The sequence below is a fragment of the Stomoxys calcitrans genome, chromosome 1 (genome assembly GCF_963082655.1).
Source record: "Stomoxys calcitrans chromosome 1, idStoCalc2.1, whole genome shotgun sequence".
Classification (NCBI taxonomy): Eukaryota; Metazoa; Arthropoda; class Insecta; order Diptera; family Muscidae; genus Stomoxys; species Stomoxys calcitrans.
Genome location: NC_081552.1, coordinates 212,268,036 through 212,287,068, shown reverse-complemented (window position 1 = coordinate 212,287,068; position 19,033 = coordinate 212,268,036). Strand labels below are relative to the sequence as shown.

The 19,033-nt window shown below is 42.7% G+C and overlaps 1 protein-coding gene across 7 annotated transcripts in view; it reads right to left on the bottom strand.

Moving 5' to 3' along the window:
• The window catches only part of LOC106086180 (ensconsin), an 84,382-nt gene that overhangs the window by 53,665 nt on the left and 11,684 nt on the right, over positions 1-19,033 (bottom strand). For all 7 annotated transcript variants that reach the window (XM_059365489.1, XM_059365496.1, XM_059365499.1 and 4 more), the window contains exons 3-4: positions 2,088-2,344; positions 1,877-2,013 (exon numbers count right to left, since the gene is read on the bottom strand). In XM_059365489.1, coding sequence (XP_059221472.1) covers positions 1,877-2,013; positions 2,088-2,344 — 394 coding nt within the window. The remainder of the gene's footprint in view (positions 1-1,876; positions 2,014-2,087; positions 2,345-19,033) is intronic.

The window sequence follows — 19,033 nt, the reverse complement described above, 5'->3', positions numbered from 1 at the left end:
AATGTAGTCTTTCAGTTGCAGCAATACTTAGGACAGAGCGTATACTAGACATTCTTGCTACTGGACTGAAAGTTTCATCATAATCTTCACCTTCCTTTTGTTTAAATCCTTTTACAACCAGTCTTGCCTTGTACTTTTCAATGGTGCCATCTGATGTTGTCTTCACACGATATACCCATTTCGAGGGAAGTGCCTTTGCTCCATTAGGAAGATTCGTGAGTACCCAAGTTTTGTTCTCAATCAATGAATTCATCTCTGATTTCATGGCTTGTATCCAATTGATTCTCTCTTCACTTTCAACAGCTTCTAAATATCTTGATGGAGGTTCGGTTTGACAAACAAAATCATGTGCCATCATCACCATCTCATCGCTGACACAACATATACTTCAACAAAAATGACCGCAGGTGTATCCCAGGACTATGTTTTTTCTCCTTCTTATTTTCTTATTTTCATCTGTTGGTTCAGACATCGAATGCGATCTATTCATTTGCGGATGACAGTAATCTCTGTCATTCATACTCATTCGACCATAGGCCGTGTCTTCGAGAGATTGCGGACAAGATGAGGGTTATGGACGATACACTCTACCAGGATTTGCTGGCCATTTCTGAGTGGGGTCAAATGAATCGAGTAGATTTGAATGCGCGGAAGACTCAGTGCTGTTTGTTGTCACACAAACGATTCGAGGACCCTTAACGATCATCTTTGTCTATCAACTGTGTAAATGTTGAGCAATCAGAAGCTCTTGATATTCTGGACATGAAAATACAAAGTGATGTCCGTTGGGCTAAACATGTATTTGAAGTGTCGAACGAAGCATTCAATTGTTTAGGCTTCCTTAAACGGTGTAAGAATTACTTCACCTCGTCTGATCTTCTTAACATCCATACCACTTTCATAAGGCCGAAAATGGAGTACAACTCACATGTATGGGCTGGAGCTTCAAACTCATCCCTGGAGCTACTGGACCGTGTACAGAGGAGAACGATGGCGTTGATTGGGGACAGTGGGGTATCCAACTCTATTGCCTCCTTACATCATCGTCGCGATGTGGGTTGTTTGGCGCTGTTCTATCAGTACATTCATGGTAAGTGTTCGTCTGATATTCGTCTTCTTATTCCTGATGTAAGGATGTATGTCAGGGATACTAGACATTCCAGGAACTCACACCCGTTTGTAATTGATTGGCCAGCGGACCGCACAATGCATTATAGAGAGAATTCTTATTTCGCCCGAACCGTTCGTATGTGGAATCGAGTTGCGGCTAATGTTTTTCCCACCCACCTTGACATCCAAAGATTTAAGACAAATGTCAATAAGCACTACATCCTTTTTCCACCCTCCAATTCCTAATTTCCTCTTGCCAACGCAATGCCCTGCATTCATAGGGGACATCCCCTGCGTGTTGACTGACAGAAAAAAAAGAAAGGTGAGTGTAACAAAAAGCCTGCCAATTGAGAGGAATGGCCACACTGTTCTCGCGGCGATCGGTCCTTGGACCGGAACGAGCTTGCTAACATACAGGAGCTTGACGATAATCGCCACCTCCACATGAAAATGTGACTAGAACAACATGATGGGGTGGTCTGATGCCATAATAAAAAATATATGAGGGCGTAATTCATCAGATCAGGAGACACTTCGAAGTATCTGACAAACAAATTTCCGACAAGAAAATCTCCAGTAGTAATCTACCATATTTGGAAGTTCAATAACGTTAGTCAGCAACGCATGTAACTTTGATATGAAGAAATCGCAATATATCCATTCAGGAAATAATCATACTTTTTCCACATACTTTTTTGTAAAATAGTGGTAAAAAAAACTTAATTGTAATGAAAATTTAACTAGACAGTAGATCGCTTAAACTTACCTTCTCTGACCCCAAAATGTACTGGGCGATACCATGCCAAAATCGGCGGGCTCTAAGAGGCGAGGTGTTGACGAACCAAAAGCATAACCAATTGAATTTCGTTCTCGTTTTTTTACTTCGATTCTTGATTCTCTTTCCTATGGGGAGAAATAAAGATGTATAAGCTCAAGTGGTTGCATGTAAAAGGTATCAAAACATTTTTCTAGCTTACCATATTTTTTCGCTGTATATATTCACGTCTTTCTTTTTCGGCTTCCATTATAGCCTTCTTTCGTTCTTCAACCTGTGTACGCTTTTCCGAGTCCCTTTGTCGTATTTCATCGATTCTTCGTCGGCGTTCTTCTTCTTTTTGTTCACGATATCTTTGTGCTGCTTCCGCTTGAGCCTTTAGCTCCTCGATTTTTCTTTGTCTCTCCTCATTTTGACGTTCTCGAGCAACTTTCAATTTATCGTCACGCTCTTTGGCTGCTGCTTATTTGTAATAGACAAGCAGCATACAATGATGATACGTTGCGCACATTCAAGACCAAGCAAACCATTGTCGGTCGGTCGGTCGATCATCAATAACACATTTATTACGTGTGTAACCAGAAATATTGTGGTGGCCCAGCGAAAAAGCAAAAATACAACATGGAATAAGGCGATATGATAACAGCAGTAGTAACAAGTACATGATGATGAGATGGTGAGGATGGTGGTTTAACGAAGAAAAAACGTTCACCAACCAATCCAACGTTCACATGCCAAGTTGTGTGGTATATGCATGACATAGCGGGAGAGTAAGAGTAAAGCAATAGAATAAACGTAACAAATTTCACATTAGAGTATGAAAATTAACGTTTATTTCATTTTGCAATAAATGGCAGCCAGCACGAAATATAAAAATAAAAGAAAACAAAAGGTATTTATTATTAACTTTTCTATTGAACAAATATTTCCCCCTCCTACCCATCTCTTTTGGAGAAATGGGTAAATGCAGGTGTATGCATGTACACCATTATATCAGAAATTTATTATGGGTAAGGATAATAAAGAATATCAATATCGAGTCTGTTTAGCAAAGGGGAAATTATTATTATAGGCATATTTTCCTAATATAATTGCACTCGTGGTTAGTTGACTAGCGCAGAAAAGAGCAGGTACACACGCAGTCCAATACACTTTCGTCTATGTACATCCTCCGAAAAGCAGGGGCCTACACCCAATAGTGATCCCAACCTAAATCACATGTCCCTACCTTCTACCTACATAGAGTTTTACAAATTGGGGCTCCCACCGAAATAAATGATTATTTAGATCTGAATATATCTGCCACCAAATCTTGTTCACTACAAATACGCGTGAGGTGAATACTGAGCTGAAAGGGATGGTCGATGGAGAAATGATTCCGACCATCAAGTGTCGCAAAATACTTGGTGTCACATTGAACGGCTCCTACACATTCTCCCCACATGCCACAGCAATATGCGATAAAGTCAAAAAAGTAGAAACAAGGTCCTCAAGCAGTGCTGCCACTCAAGCAAATTATTTCCTACCAAAATTTTGGAAAAATTCTACCAAACCCAACCAAAACCTACCAAATGTTCTGCAAACTAAAAATTCAACACACATACCAGTTACAATCAATTTCAATTTCCAATCCTATGGCAGCCGTTTGTTAGTACCGGATTGACCCGATGAAGTCCTTCATCGGCAAGGGATGCCGCCTCAGTGTACAACACACTGCCACCACAACAACAAGAAATTTCAGAACATATGGCCTTTTTCCTGAAATTTGAAGCAGTGAGACTGCTTGTAACACAGAAACGACAAGAAGTGAAACAATTTTTTCAGTAAATAACTTGGCATTTTATGGGAAGATCAAGTTAGGTTTAAGTGGCAATCTGCCATCAGACTCAGGCTTTTCCAAGCTTCAGAAGTATGAACTATGCCCTTAGCCAGCGGATGTGATGAATTGCTTTCCCCCTTGCTGTCACTCTCGGGATGCTCAATAAATTGACGGTTGAATAAATTGAATAACCTAGAGAGTATATCTTTAGGTCATTCGCTATTTATGTCGCCAATAGTCACTGAGGTCCTATTATCCCTTCTTCCTGGGTTCAAAAGTGAGGTAGGTTATGTTTAAGTGGCAGTCTGACATCAGACTCACTTAGACGTTTTCGTCCATTGTGATACCACAGCAACAGTAGAAGGAAGATGCCTTCTATGTCCTACCATTTAACCATCCAGATCGCTATAAAAAGCCCAATAACTTGCGAATGTTCACAACCGCTAAATCAGACAGGTTCTCAAAGAATAAGAACCTAAAGTGGAATTTCTTTTGACTGCCAGAGCGGGACACACACACAGGAGTTCTATACTCTCTTTTTCTTCCACGTCCTCACAGCTTCTGCAAAAGTCGTTGCTGGCAACCTTAAGTCTGTCAGCATGTTTTCCGATTACACAGTGACCTGTCATGACGGACACAATGATTGAGACGTCAGTTCTAGCCAATGACAGCAAAGCGGTAGACCTCTTCAAGTCTAGATTAGGCCACATAGTTTTGTAATGCTCACATCTCCCTCTTTGTGACCATCTATCATTCGTTGTCTTTCGGGCCTGGTCCTGAAAACTTAGCTTACATGCTAGAGGCATACCTACAGATTCCAGTATCCCTGGAATGTGTAGGTTAGTTCCTAGTCTCACTAGCTCGTCTGCTTTAGAATTGCCTGGGAAATCTCTGGACCGGCACCCAGAACAGGCGAATTTTGAACTGTTCAGCCATTTCGTTGAGAGATCTGCGACACTCGAGGGCGGTTTTTGTGTTCAGAAATACGTTCTCCAGGGATTTAATGGCTGGCTGTCTGAGAAGATATTTATGCCAATCGTAGTAATGACATTATATCTTAGCCATTCCACCACTTCCTTGATTGCAAGGATCTCCGCTTGATACACACATGATTGACATATTTTCCAATCTTGGTCTTTGACTTGATGAGTCATGCCAGCTGGAACATTTTCCTGACTCCAATGCATAACTTATCGTTTCCCATCTCGTTTGAAGGCTTCTCTAGTTCGCTATATTTCACGGCTCCTATGACAATGCACTTACGGTTGTAGGCAACTAGTATCTCCTGCTGAAAAGAACTACTTCTGTCTTGCACGGCCGCCTCCTATTGCACCTGACGAAATTGACCTCCCCCGGCAAACCAGAGTTGTTCTGACTCAATTACGATCTGGCAGATGCAGCCGCCTCAACTCCTACAGAGTAAGGATTGATGCCAACGTGCACGATATATGTGTCGACTGTGATCAGGGCCAAACACAACAAACTGCTACACAACAACAACATACACACCAGTAAAACCCTACGAAGGCAGCAAATGGAGAAGAAAGAAATACATTTAAAGCCAACTCGATGAATGCAAAGACAGAACAAAACTCATTCCAAATAACCATGTTTTTTTAGCCACATTTTCATGTGAATGTGACGATCCTCGTCAAGCTCCTGTATGTGAGCAAGCTCGTTTCGGTCCAAAGGACCGATCGCCGCGGGAACAAGGCGGTCATTGGTTATTTAAAGGCGCCAATAATTCGCCTTGTCATATCGAGCATCATAGGCATTCAGTATTTGTGCAAAAGCCATTGCCGCCCGGTCTCTCACTGAGACATTCCGCTCAATGCCGCTGATTGTCTGCGACTGCCGTTGCAGCTACTCCATATGGAGCATTCCACTATCCGCAACCTGTGACTGCGCCCGGTAGCTCGTAGCTTAGCTTCTCATGACCGCAATGAACACCCCACAGTTCGGAACTCAATGTTCCAGGCCGTGAGGTGCTCACAGCAGACCGTGCCGGGAGCCTTAAAGTAGATCTACATGATCTACCTTGAAATGAATGTAGTCCTTGGCCTTCCCCGGCAAACTAAAGTAATTCTGACTAAATTACGATCCGGCAGATGCAGCCGCCTCAACTCGTACAGAGTAAGGATTGATGCCCATGGCATCCCATGGCAGCCGGTTGTACGTACCGGATTGATCCGATGGAATCTTCATCGGCAAGGGCTGCCGCCTCAGTTTACGTGTTCGTCTTTTTTCGTCATGGGAGAGGCACATCCCGGAGTGCCTTCTCCGTATGCTTTTGGTCCGTGCCGGGATTGAAAAGAACCCCGGACCCTGGTTCTGTTCCGTTTGCCAGAACCGCCTTCATCATCGGTCAGTGTCGGTGAGGTGTAACAGGTGCTTGGAGTGGGTACATTTCCGTTCTTGCTCTGGCCTAACTTCGCTACGGGAGTATAGTCATACTGGCTATGTCGCTAGGTGCTGTGCGAACATAGCCAGCAGTGGGTCACAAGCGTCGCCGTCGTCGCCTTCGGCGTCCTCGTCGTCGGACTATGTGACCCCCCCGACCTCTCCCGTACGGCAATTTATGCAAAGACAGCACCCTAGCCCTACTATTGCCAGGCCAGTGTCGGGAAATGTATCGTTCCTGCAGTTAAACTGCAATGGACTGCGAGGCAAGATTGATGAGATTGTAGATTTTATGAGTCGGAAGAGCATATCGGTCGCAGCGATCCAGGAGACAAAGCTGACTAACACCTGCAGCTTGCACAGTTGTCACGGCTACAATGTGCTACGTAAGGATCGCTCAAGGAATGGAGGTGGGGGATTGGCCTTCGCGATTGGCCGTGCAGTATAGACCTATCTCGCCTGCGCTTGACGCTAGTGACCCATACATGGAATGTATGGGGGTAGCAGTCAGGTCTGGTACTGCCGAGATAGAGATATACAACGTGTATATACCGCCGGTTGGCAGCTGTGCCCCGATTAATGGCCAGGCCTACAGTCCCGACATAAGTGGGTTGCTATCTGGCCATGGTCGGCTGGTTCTGGGGGATTTCAATGCACATCACTCGTCATGGCATTCTCCCCTAGGCAACGACCAGCGTGGCATAGCTTTGGCAGAGCAGATAGATAGCTCCACGTTTTGCACGGTGAATGAGGATGCCCCCACTAGGATTACGAGGAGGTGCAGCAGCTCGCCAGACATCTCAATCGCATCCCCTGATCTCCTGAGTGACGTATCCTGGCAAGCCGTCATCTCTTTGGGGTCAGACCACCTCCCCATAATCCTCACCATCGACCGACCACCCGACTTCATAACCTCTGAGCGCCGAACGTTCATCAACTACAAGAAGGCCAATTGGACTGGCTTCAGAGAGTATACCAATCGCCGCTTCAATGAACTGCCACCCCCCTCTGATGTGCTTGTGGCCGAGAGGAAATTCCGAGACATCATCAACGCAGCAGCCGCTCGCTTTATACCAGCCGGTCGAATACCGCAAGTGCGACCCAATTTCCCGGCGCAAGCAGTGGTACTCGCAGACGAGCGTGATGGGATTCGTGCTATGGACCCCGCTAACCCCAGAATCAGCGAGCTGAATCTGGAAATAAACAGGGTAGTCAACGAACATAAGCGGAATTTGTGGCTGGAACACTTGGAGCAATGTAACTTAGGCACCGGTGCAGGCAAATTGTGGGCCACTGTTAAGTCTCTCTCGAACCCCGGTAGACGGGACGACAGGACCTCAGTCACTTTTGGCGAGTTAACCGTGACTGATCCGAAGAGATGCGCCAGGTTGTTCAACCGTCAATTTATCGTGCATCCCGAGAGAGACAGGGCAAGGAGGAGAGCCATTCGCCGTATTCGTGGTCTCCGAGCCGATGAACAGCCATCACAATTTACCGTGGGCGAAGTTACGAATGTCATCCGTGGCGCCAAATCTTCCAAGGCGTTGGGCCCCGACGGAATCTCTACATTGATGTTGAAGAATCTGGATTTACCTGGAGTTGAGTACCTTACCACTGTCCTTAACCTGTCATTGAACACTCTTATAGTTCCCGATGTCTGGAAAATGGGCAGAGTGATCCCGCTACTGAAGCCTGGTAGACCCGAGTTTGGGGGAGTCGTACAGACCGATCTCCCTTCTCTCACCAGTGGCTAAGACGCTTGAGGCATTACTCCTCCCGAGCCTCGTAGGAGAATTTCCATTCGCCGAGCATCAACACGGATTTCGGAGACTGCACAGCACAACAACAGCTTTGCATGCCATCACCACACACATTTGCCGTGGCTTCAATCAACCCAGGCCATGTGATAGGACGGTCCTCGTGGCATTGGACCTATCGAAGGCATTCGACACGGTCAGCCATGCCAAATTATTTGAGGACATCGCCAACACGTCCCTCCAGCCAGGCCTTAAACGTTGGGTCGCGAATTATCTGTGTGGCCGCCAGTCATTTGTGGAATTTAGGGATAAGAAGTCAAAACACCGTAGAGTGAAACAGGGAGTTCCCCAAGGCGGGGTGATATCTCCGGCTCTGTTTAACCTCTACCTATCCTCCATCCCACCTCCTCCAGACGGCATAGAGATCGTATCATATGCGGACGACTGTACGATCTTGGCATCAGGCCCCCCACCCATTGATGACATCTGCGATAGGTTGAACGTCTACCTCAACGAGCTTGCCTCATATTTCGCTGCAAGAAATCTGAAGATATCCGCCACCAAATCTTCAGCCACACTGTTCACTACAAATACGCGTGAGGTGAATTCTGAGCTGACTGTGATGGTCGATGGAGAATTGATTCCGACCATCAAGTGTCCCAAAATACTTGGCGTCACATTTGACAGCTCCTACACTTTCTCCCCACATGCCACAGCAATCTGCAATAAAGTCAAAAGTAGAAACAAGGTCCTCAAGTCACTCGCTGGCAGCACTTGGGGTGCAGACAAAGAAACCTTGTTGACCACGTACAAAGCAATTGGCCGGTCTGTGGTAAGTTATGCAGCGCCAGTGTGGTCACGTCAGCTTTGTGACACGCAGTGGAATAATATTCAGATCTGTCAGAATGCCGCCCTCCGAACTGCGACGGGCTGCCTCCTTAGTTCTCATGTGGACCACCTCCACCAGGAGACAAAGATCCTACCAGTGCGAAGACATAACTACATGCTGTCTAAGCAATACCTTTTGGGCTGTTATCGCAGAAATCATCCAAATCATCATCTTGTGGATAGATACCCACCGCCCAGAAGCCTTAAGGTAGATCTACATGATCTAGAGCGTGAGGTCCAGCGCTACAAGAGAGAACCTCTAGATCAAGCGGCATATCAAGCGGGTCTGAACAACATTCATGCAGACACGGTAGCAGACGCGTTAACTGGCTACCGAGTGAATGTAGTCCTTGGAGAACGACCGCCACCCATTGCACCCGAAGAAATCGACCTCCCCCGGCAAACCAGAGTGATTCTGGCCCAATTACGTTCCGGCAGATGCAGCCGCCTCAATTCCCACAGAGCTAGGATTGATGCCGACGTGCAAGATGTATGTCCCGACTGTAACCAGGGACCGCACGATACACGTCACCTGTTTAACTGCCCGGCCAGACCCACTCGACTCAGACCCAGATCCCTGTGGACGCACCCCATCTTAGTCGCGGAGTTCCTGGGTCTTGACACTCAACAGAATCAAGCAGACGAAAGATAGTACACAATAAACTGCTACAACAACAACAAGGATTGATGCCGACGTGCAAGATGTATGTCTCGACTGTGACCAGGGCCCACGCCACACGTCACCTGTTTAATTGCCCAGCCAGACCCACTCGACTCAGACCCAGATCTCTTAGTCGCAGTGTTCCTGGATCTGGATAATCAACAGAATCAAGCAGACCAAAGATAGAACACAACAAACTGCTACAACAACAACAACAACAACAACAACAACAACAACAACAACATAGCCACCAGGAAAACCCTACGAAGGCAGCAAACGGAGAAGTTCGTGTCTCAGATAGGAAATATATTTTAAGCCAACTAGATGAATGCAAAGACAGAACAAAACTCATTCCGAATAACCATGTTGTTGTAGCCTTCGTAGATAAGAGCAAGCCAGTTGATTGGCATATTTTCCATTCTTGGCCTTTGACGACTTGTGTTTGACTTGATGAGTCATGCCAGCTGGAACATTTTCCTGACTGACTCCAATGCATGACTTCGTACCGTTTCCCATCTCATTTGAACGCTTCTCTAGTTCGCTCTGTTTCACGGTTCCTATAACAATGCACTTACGGTTCAGTCCTCTGAAGAATCCAAAGTTTGGCTAGTCAAAGATTTAATTATCGGAGAAATAAAGCATCAATTTAACCTCCTTTTAGCCGTAAACAAAGTTATTCAACTCTTTTCAATGTGTATAATTTGAAATAAAATCAAACTAGGAAGAAAATCAATCTTGCAGAATACAAATGACCATTGTGCAGAGAGAGAGAGAGTGAATATCTTTTATTTAAATAGCACGCAAAATACAAACATACTGACACACAAATGCATCTACATACGCGGTAAATGTTTGTTTGTTTGTACGAGCACTAATGTCTATTTGTTTATGTGCGCCTCCATTATGAACGCCATTCACACAAATATCACAACTAATCTACAATATAATGGATAACAATGATTACTAAAGTCAAGGTCAATCACACCAAAACTACACAAAAAAAAGTCTCACATTAAATAAAAACAAAACATATGAAAGGCGACAATATACGATTCCATATTCATTCATACATATGTAGCATGTGTGTACGTCATTTTTCTAGTTTAACTCATCTTCAATGCCGGCATCGTCGTCATCATGACTGTCCCCTATTTTGAAAAACCAAACAAATGCCGGCAAAATGCGCCATTTAAACAATTAAAAGGAGTTGTTTGCTTTCACATTTTAACAAAGACTAGAATTAGTAGAAAACACCGTAAACAAGATAACAAAATTTAATAATTATCTCTATTTATTCATCTGTCTTTTTCTCTTTTTCTCTAGTTCCCTCGATCAATGAAGAATTAAAACCCAAATACACTATGAAATAAATGTAAGCGCCCATTTTTCACTATTGTGATACATGTTCGGTTTTCACCGGTGAAAACACATGTTTTTCACGGTTACTTTTTTGAAACACTAGAAAAACCTCAATGATAACATAAAACTTTTATGAAAATTTGTTCATATGTAATGAGTGAATGTCCTACTAAATGAAACCAGCAAGATTTTTTGCTTCAAAATATATTACCTAAAAAGAGTAAAGAGAATACAGTACCACCCTTAAGGGAATTACGTGGCTTCAAAGTAAAAAAAATATTTGTGTATAGAAACCGGTAAGCCCACATGTATTCAATGCAAACATGTAAATATTTCACTTACAAAACAAATTTTAAGATAGTTTAAGTTAAAGCGACTAGCGAAACTTGGTTACTAGTCGCAGGCAAGGCAGTATAACGAAAAAAGAAGAGAGACGAAGATCAGAGAGGAGAGCCTTTATGGGTGACAGCTTCGTCCAGTCAGTCACTTCACGCTTTTCCTGTAATTCAGAATGACGCGAGGGCTAAGTGCCTGGAGGGATTTAATGCACGAAAGAAAGGTGTGTCTTCCCGGCAATTACGAATAAGTGACACAAATTGTGCTCGACCGTGTCCAACTTCTCGTCACCACATATTCTGCATGAGTCCTCCCTACGCATGACCTCAAAAACCCTGCTTTGTAGTAGCTAGTCAGGGCTCGTTTATTTCTCGTTCGAGTTGAAAAGGAAAACCAGAGCATACCACCCAGCCATCATAGACATATAGGTTTGTTCAAACACTTTAAAGGTCGTAGATGTATATACAGAGTAGCTGACACGAAGTGTTACCAATTCAAACGACCACATTTTTTGTGTGTAAAATATTTTTTATTGATTCAAATGACAACCCGTAAGATAGGGCAAAAGACGGGCGGTGCCGACTGTATAAAACCCTACACCTTCCCTATAAGTACAATCTGTGAGCAATACCCAATTCTGATCCAATTTTGATGGACCTTGGCGTATATTTTCAGATGGGTTATTAAACCTTCCGTATCAAATTTCGAGCAAATATGTTCAAACTGTAATAACTAGGGTTGACAAATTCCAACATTATTGCAATATTTCTCAAAATCGGACGAACATATATATGGGAGCTATATCTAATTCTGAACCGATTTCGAGCAAACTTCTCAGATATTGTGGTAGTCGTCGAGGAAGGTGTTGTGCCAAAATGTTGGCAAGATTGGTCAAAAAATGCGCTTACTGTAACTCTAGAAGAACCGATTTCCATGATATTCGCCAGTTATGTCGAGAGTTAAGAGAAAATTCTTGATGCCAAATTTCGAGAGAATCGGTTAACAAATGACCATTTTTTTGTAATATTACTACAATTCGGACGAACATATTGAATCATACTTAGCACAGTTGTTGGAAGTGATACCAAAATACTATGTGCAAAATTTCAGTCAAGTCGGACGAGAATTGCGCCCTCTAGAGGCTCAAGAAGTCAAGACCCAAGATCGGTTTATATGGCAGCTATACCAAAACAAGGACCGATTTAAACCATACTAAACACGGTTGTTGGAAGTGATGCCAAAACACCACGGGCAAAATTTCAGTCAAATCCTACGAGATTGGCGCAATTTAGAGGCTCAAGGAATCAAGACCCAAGATCGGTTTGTATGGCAGCTATATCAAAACGTGGACCGATTTGGCCCATTTACAATCCCAACCGACCTACACTAAAAAAAAGTATTTGTGCAAAATTTCAAGCGCCTAGCTTAACTCCTTCGAAAGTTAGCGCGCTTTCGACAGACAGACGGACGGACGGACATGGCCAGATCGACTTAAGATGACATGACGAGCTCAGACGCATATTTTGAGGTGTTACAAAAAGAATGACGATATTATGGTGGAGGGTATAAAAATTATGCTTAATTTTGTAAAGATGGGGCCAATATTATGCGTACCACACCCATAAAAGGGCATAGCGGATAAATATATATATATATGGAAGCTATATCTGAACCGGATAGATTTTTTCCAAATTAAATAGCTTCCCTCCTTCGGCCAAAAAAGTGTCATGTACAAAATTTGATGGTAACCGGGCAACAAATGAGACCTCTAACTTGACTACAAACTACATGGATAGAGGACTGCCAGAGAGACAGACGGACATAGCCAAATCGAAAAAAGCCGATCTGTATACCTCCAACAATGAATCTATCACTTTTTCTTCTAAGTGTTGCAAAACAAATGCACAAAGTTATAATACCCTTTAGCATATAATCAATATTCTATGTATGCATACTTCTATGACACACTGTTGAACTAGTGCTTGCTTGTTACGCTAAATCGGCAACACACAATCGATTATTCACTGTTAGCTATCTGCAGTAAAAAAAAAACAACCATTAATGGTCTAAAAACTTTCAGTATACACTAGCCATGAATGAACCTCGAACCCATCACCAACAACAAGTATATACTGGTAAAAGAAAAAAGAAGTGACATTAATTGGAACGCTCGCTGACTGCTTCTTACCCACTTTTCGCCTCTACTCTACTTTCTTTTATCGTTTAGAGTTATAGTGACCAATGGCATTGTTGAAATATGCCCTACGACAGCAAGATAACACATATCATTTTCTTTCCAATTTGTGGGCCACTAGTAATGGCTTGCCTAATTTTCTTGTTTTTTTTTTCAATTTCTCATTTTCACTTCATTTACTTTATTCTAAGTTGATTGCGTCATTATAATGCCCATCCATATATAGATGTGAGTAAGGTTATACCATATACTCGTACTGCACACAAGGCGCACAACATATGTATCGCATGTACGGGATCATAAACGAATAATGTGGTTTTCCAAGAGAGTAAGCCAAGCCAAGCCATTTGACTGGCTCGGTGTTGTTTGAAACATTGTCTTTGCTGACTTTTTCTTTATAATTTTTGCACTCCAAATTGATTTAGGTCAAGTTGTCATTATAATTGTTCCTCCCATGCATCCCATACACAAGCGATTCAAAGCAGAAAAAAGATTGACAATGGAAGCAATCTGAACGGAGAGACTACAAAAGCCAAGAAGTGTCTGTGGGGTGATGCGAGGTTTTGAATGATGGCGTCTTGGAGAAGAAGAAAAAAAAACAGAGGTAAAAGAATAAATGCATGTAAATTGAATTTAAATTGCTGTTGAGCTCTTGAAAATGTTTGTCTGAGTAATAAATAAACGTCGTCATCCCCACATTCTTGAATTTCTATTCGCTGATACAATTTAAAAAATAAAAAAAATGGATCTTAGTGCTATTTGTTTTATGAAGATATTCTATTTTTAGGGGTTATGTGCTGTACCCCCCCACTAGAGGAAGGGGGAAATATTGAACTGCGACCCTCTAAAATTTATATGTTTGTATTTCCATAACATTTTAAATCAATCTAGCCATGACCGTCAACCCGTCAGTTTAAATCACGTTAGCAGTCGAACGTATAAAGATATCCACTTGATATTTCGAATTTCCTCTTGATCTGGATTGTTAGGGATTCCAAATGTGCCAAAACGTTTCAGATTTGGCTATAGCTCCCATGTAAACTAATCCCCTGATTTGATTTTGCGACTAGAAGCCCCAATTTTCCCCAATTTGGTTCTCAAAGAAAATGAGAACCTAAAGTGGAACTCCTTCTGACTGCTAGTGCGGTACACACACACAGAAGGTGTTCGATAGTCTCTTTTTTTCTTCGATGTCCTCATAGCTTCTGCAAAAGTCGTTGCTGGCAACCTTGTCACCTGTCATGACGGACAAAATGACTGAGACGTCTGTTCTAGCTATTGACAGCAAAGCAGTAGACCTCTTCAAGTCTAGATTAGGCCACAATGTTTTGGAATGCCCACAGCCCCCTCTTTGTGACCATCTCTCATTCGTTGTCCTTTGGGCCTGGTCCTGAAAACTTAGCTTACATGTCGCTAGAGGCATACCCACAGATTCCAGTATCCCTGGAATGTGTAGGGTAGTTTCTAGTCTCATAAGCCCATCCGCTTTACAATTCCGAAAGCAGGAAAGCCCAACCCGCGACGGCGCAAGATTGTCTTCCTATTAGTCTGTCATCCTTTATGCTGAAGACTCTTAAGAGGTTGATAGAAATATATCTTAGGGCAAAGATCCCTGGAGATCGCCTGTCGCGGCATCAGCATGCATATAGTAAAGGCAAATCCACTGAAATAGCCCATCACGATCTAGTCGGGTACATAGAGGCTTCTCGCGCTGTCAAGGAATATACAATGGCAGCATTTCTTGATATTGAAGGTGCCTTCAATAATGTAAAACCGACGTCAATCACGAAGGAGTTGGAGTTTCTATACATCAACTCTACCGTAAGAAAGTTTATTAATAAACTATATTCCAAGTCTCCTCTACTTTGGAATATAGCCATTAACAATATTTTATGGTCTCTGGAAGGAAAAGGCGTATGCTGATGACGTGGCAATTGAGGTTAGGGTTAAGTTTCCCAGCACTCTAAGTGATATACATCAGTAAGCTCTACGTGCAACAGCAAAGTGGCTTACCGAAAGTGGTCTAGGTATAAATCCGTACAAGACAGAAGTTGTTCTTTTCAGCAGGAGATACAAGTTGCCTACCTGTCTCCTTGGGTGTAGAGAATGTTCCAGTTAAAGAAAGCGCGAAACAACTGGGTGTTTTGCAGGAGATACAAGTTGCCTACCTGTATCCTTGGGTGTAGAGAATGTTCCAGTTAAAGAAAGCGCAAAATACCTGGGTGTTTTGCTGGACAGGAAATTGAACTTCAAATTGAGAAAGGCCATACACCTACAAGAGAGCCATTGGCAAAAGTTGGGGGTTTAGACCGCGTGTCATGCATTGGGTAATCAGACCTATAATGCTATATTGTGTTGTGGTTTGGTGGACGGCGCTTCAAAAGTCCACTTACTGCTCAATACTTAACCGGATACAAAGGATGGTTTGTTTGTGCATCACAGTCGCACTGAGGACGACACCATCTGATGCACTGAATTTAATGCTACATCTTTTGCCTCTGGACATTGTGGCTACCCAAATTGAATTGACCTCTGCCGTGAGGTTCAGGGAGTGGTTATGTGGCGGCTACGGACACTGTGTTATCCTTGATACAATATCCGATGTTCCAGGCAGTGTGTATTACACCCTACATGAGGCGCTTTTTGATAAAGAGTTCTGTACCACTATTCCTCATAGAACCGATTGGAACTACAATATCCCTGGTAATAGAAGTTACATAGACTTCTATACGGATGGTTTCATACTAAACGACCAGGTGGGCTTTGGGGTGTACTCTAAATATCTAGAAAAGGTTACCCAACCACTGCAGTGTGTATCAAGCGGAGATCCTTGCAATTAAGGAAATGTTGGAATCGCAAAGATACAATGTAATTACGACGATGGGCATAAATATCTTCTCAGTCAGCCAGGCAACCATTAAATCCCTGGAGAACCTATTTTTGAACACAAAAACCACCCTCGACTGTCGCAGATCTCTCAAGTTCAAAATTCACCTATTCTGGGTGCCGGGCCACAGAGATATCCCAGGGAATTGTAAAGCGGCAAAACATTAAAAGTAAATAATAATAATGGAAAAAGCGATCACGTTTTATTTAGCTAAGGGCATTGCCAGAAAGTACTTCATCCGAAGATGAGAATGCGATTTTTCCGTATTATTTGGTCGAAATGACTACTTATGGACATATGAAAATGTTCGATTGAAAATGCAAAAATTGTAACACCATGAGACGGTTGGGGCGACATTTGCACTATATTATCCCCTATAAGTTTTTTTCAGAATCGTAATCACCATAAGAAAAAACTGCCTGGTCAATGATTTTTGTCGCCAGCAAATGCTGGTCAAGCGTTAAATAACTATGTTTGCATGCTCGTTATTAGACCAAAAATTTATATAGCAGCCCTCTTATATGGGAGCTGTATCTAAACCTAAACCTGTAATATGGAGAAAGAAAGAAACTTTCATGCATCGGTTGACAAATGAAGATATTCTTGCAATATTAATCAAAATCGGACGAATATATGGGAGCTATATCCAAATATGGACCGATTTCTAGCACAAAAAAGATGCCTGTGCTAAATTTGAACAAGATCGGACGAAAACTTTGTACACAAATCAACATGAACAGACTGACAGACGGGCATAGCTAAATCGATTCAGAAAGTGATTCTGATTTTACAGTAGCGGTGTGGGGTATACAAAATATTTTTGAGAAATTTTTAATTTAAATTTTTCTATTGAACAAAACTCATATTTGACCCAATATTTAAACATTAACGTTTATTCTTCAATACACCAATTTGTCAACATTTATCTTCAACCACTCTAATATGCCCATTTGTTAGTATGTGAAAAACAAACAAAACATAAATGCTGCATTTTTCTGAAATAATTTTATTTTTGGTTAAAAGCGCTAATGAGTTGAACGGATTTGAAACACAACCCCAATTAGGCCTTTTATGGGAAACGTGTGTTGGGTATGGATAAGCAAAGCCAACGGTGTTGAAAATGTATGTATAAATCACACGAAAATGCTATTGAACTGGCAATAAACAATGCATTTTTTTTTATAGTTTAGTATATTTTATGACAACCGACCATGAGGATTGACTTGAAGCGAACAAATTCGTGCACTTACTTTCTAGAAACAATACAAGAGAAGTTGTCGTCGGTTTCAATACTAAGTACGAACTTCGGGAAGCGCCTGAACCTTGCAGAAAAAAAACGATTACTTTCTTCACATTAATATTTCTTTCAAAGAAGGAAGAAGAAAAACGATTCGGAGCTTTGAAAATCTACAGATAAGACGCGGAAGAAATGGGAAAGTCGTTACGATGACACTTAATGCCGGGAAACTAAATCTGGAAATAAACAAGTTGAAACTTTGAGCTCCGATTTGGTTAGTTTTCGCGTTATTATGAAAACCTCAGGCTATAATTAATTAGCGGCCAATCAGCGGTATCGAGTGTAGAGCCTCAGAGAAAAATCAGGGGGTACCGACTCTTGCTTAAATATCGATTGGTTCGATATAACAAGGCGAGTTATTGGCGCTTTTAATAAGCAATGGAGGCCACCGCAGTGCAGAGGTTAGCATGTCCCCCTATGACGCTGAATGCCTGGGTTCGAATCCTGGTGAGACCATCAGAAAAAATTTTCAGCGGTGGTTTTCCCCTCCCAATGCTGGCAACGTTTGTGAGGTATTATGCCATGTAAAACTTCTCTCCAAAGAGGTGTCGCCCTGCGGCACGCCTTTCGGACTCGGCTAAACTTGAATCGGACTGCATTCATTGATATGTGAGAAGTTTGTCTTGTTCCTTAGTGGAATGTTCATGGGCAAAATTTGCAATTTGCAAATAACCAATGGCCACCATGTACCCGCGGCGATCGGTCTTTGGGACCTTAACGAGCCTGCTCACGTACTGAAGTTTGACAAGAATCGCACGCTTCACGTGGAAAAATATGTGATTACAATAACAACCAACATTAGTGTAATTTATGGCTAAAGCACTTGAAACGATGTAACTTTACCGCCGGTATTTACAAGATTTGTTCTACTGTTAACTCACTTTCGGGTGTATATCAAGGGGAGTTCCTTGCAATTAAGGAAGTGGTGGAATGGCTAAGATATAATGTCATTACGACGATTGGCATAAATATCTACTTAGACAGCCAGACACTGAACACAAAAACCGCCCTCGACTGTCGCAGATCTCACAACGAGATAGCTGAACAGTTCAAAATCCACCTGTTCTGAGTACCGGGCCACAGAGATATCCCAGGGAATTGTAAAGCGGACGAGCTTGCAAGACTAGGAACTACCTTACACATTCCGACATGTAAGCTAGGTTTTCAGCACCAGGCCCGAACTCGAAGGACAACGATTGATAGATGGTCACAAAGTGGGGCTGTGAGCATTCCAAAGCTATGTGGCCTAATCTAGACTTGAAGAGGTCTACCCCTTTGTTGTCATTGGCTAGAACAGACGTCTCAGTCATGACAAGTCACTGTCTAATCGGAAAACATGTAGCCAGCAACGACTTTTGCAGAAGCTGTGATGACATCGAAAAAGACGAGAATATAGAACACCTTCTGTGTGTGTGTCCCGCACTAGCAGTCAGAAGGAGTTCCAGTGTGTGTTCGTCCTTTTTTTCATCATGGGAGAGGCATATCCAGGAGAACCTTCACCGTACGCTTCTGATCCGTGCCTGGATTGAAAAGAAACACGAACCCTGGTT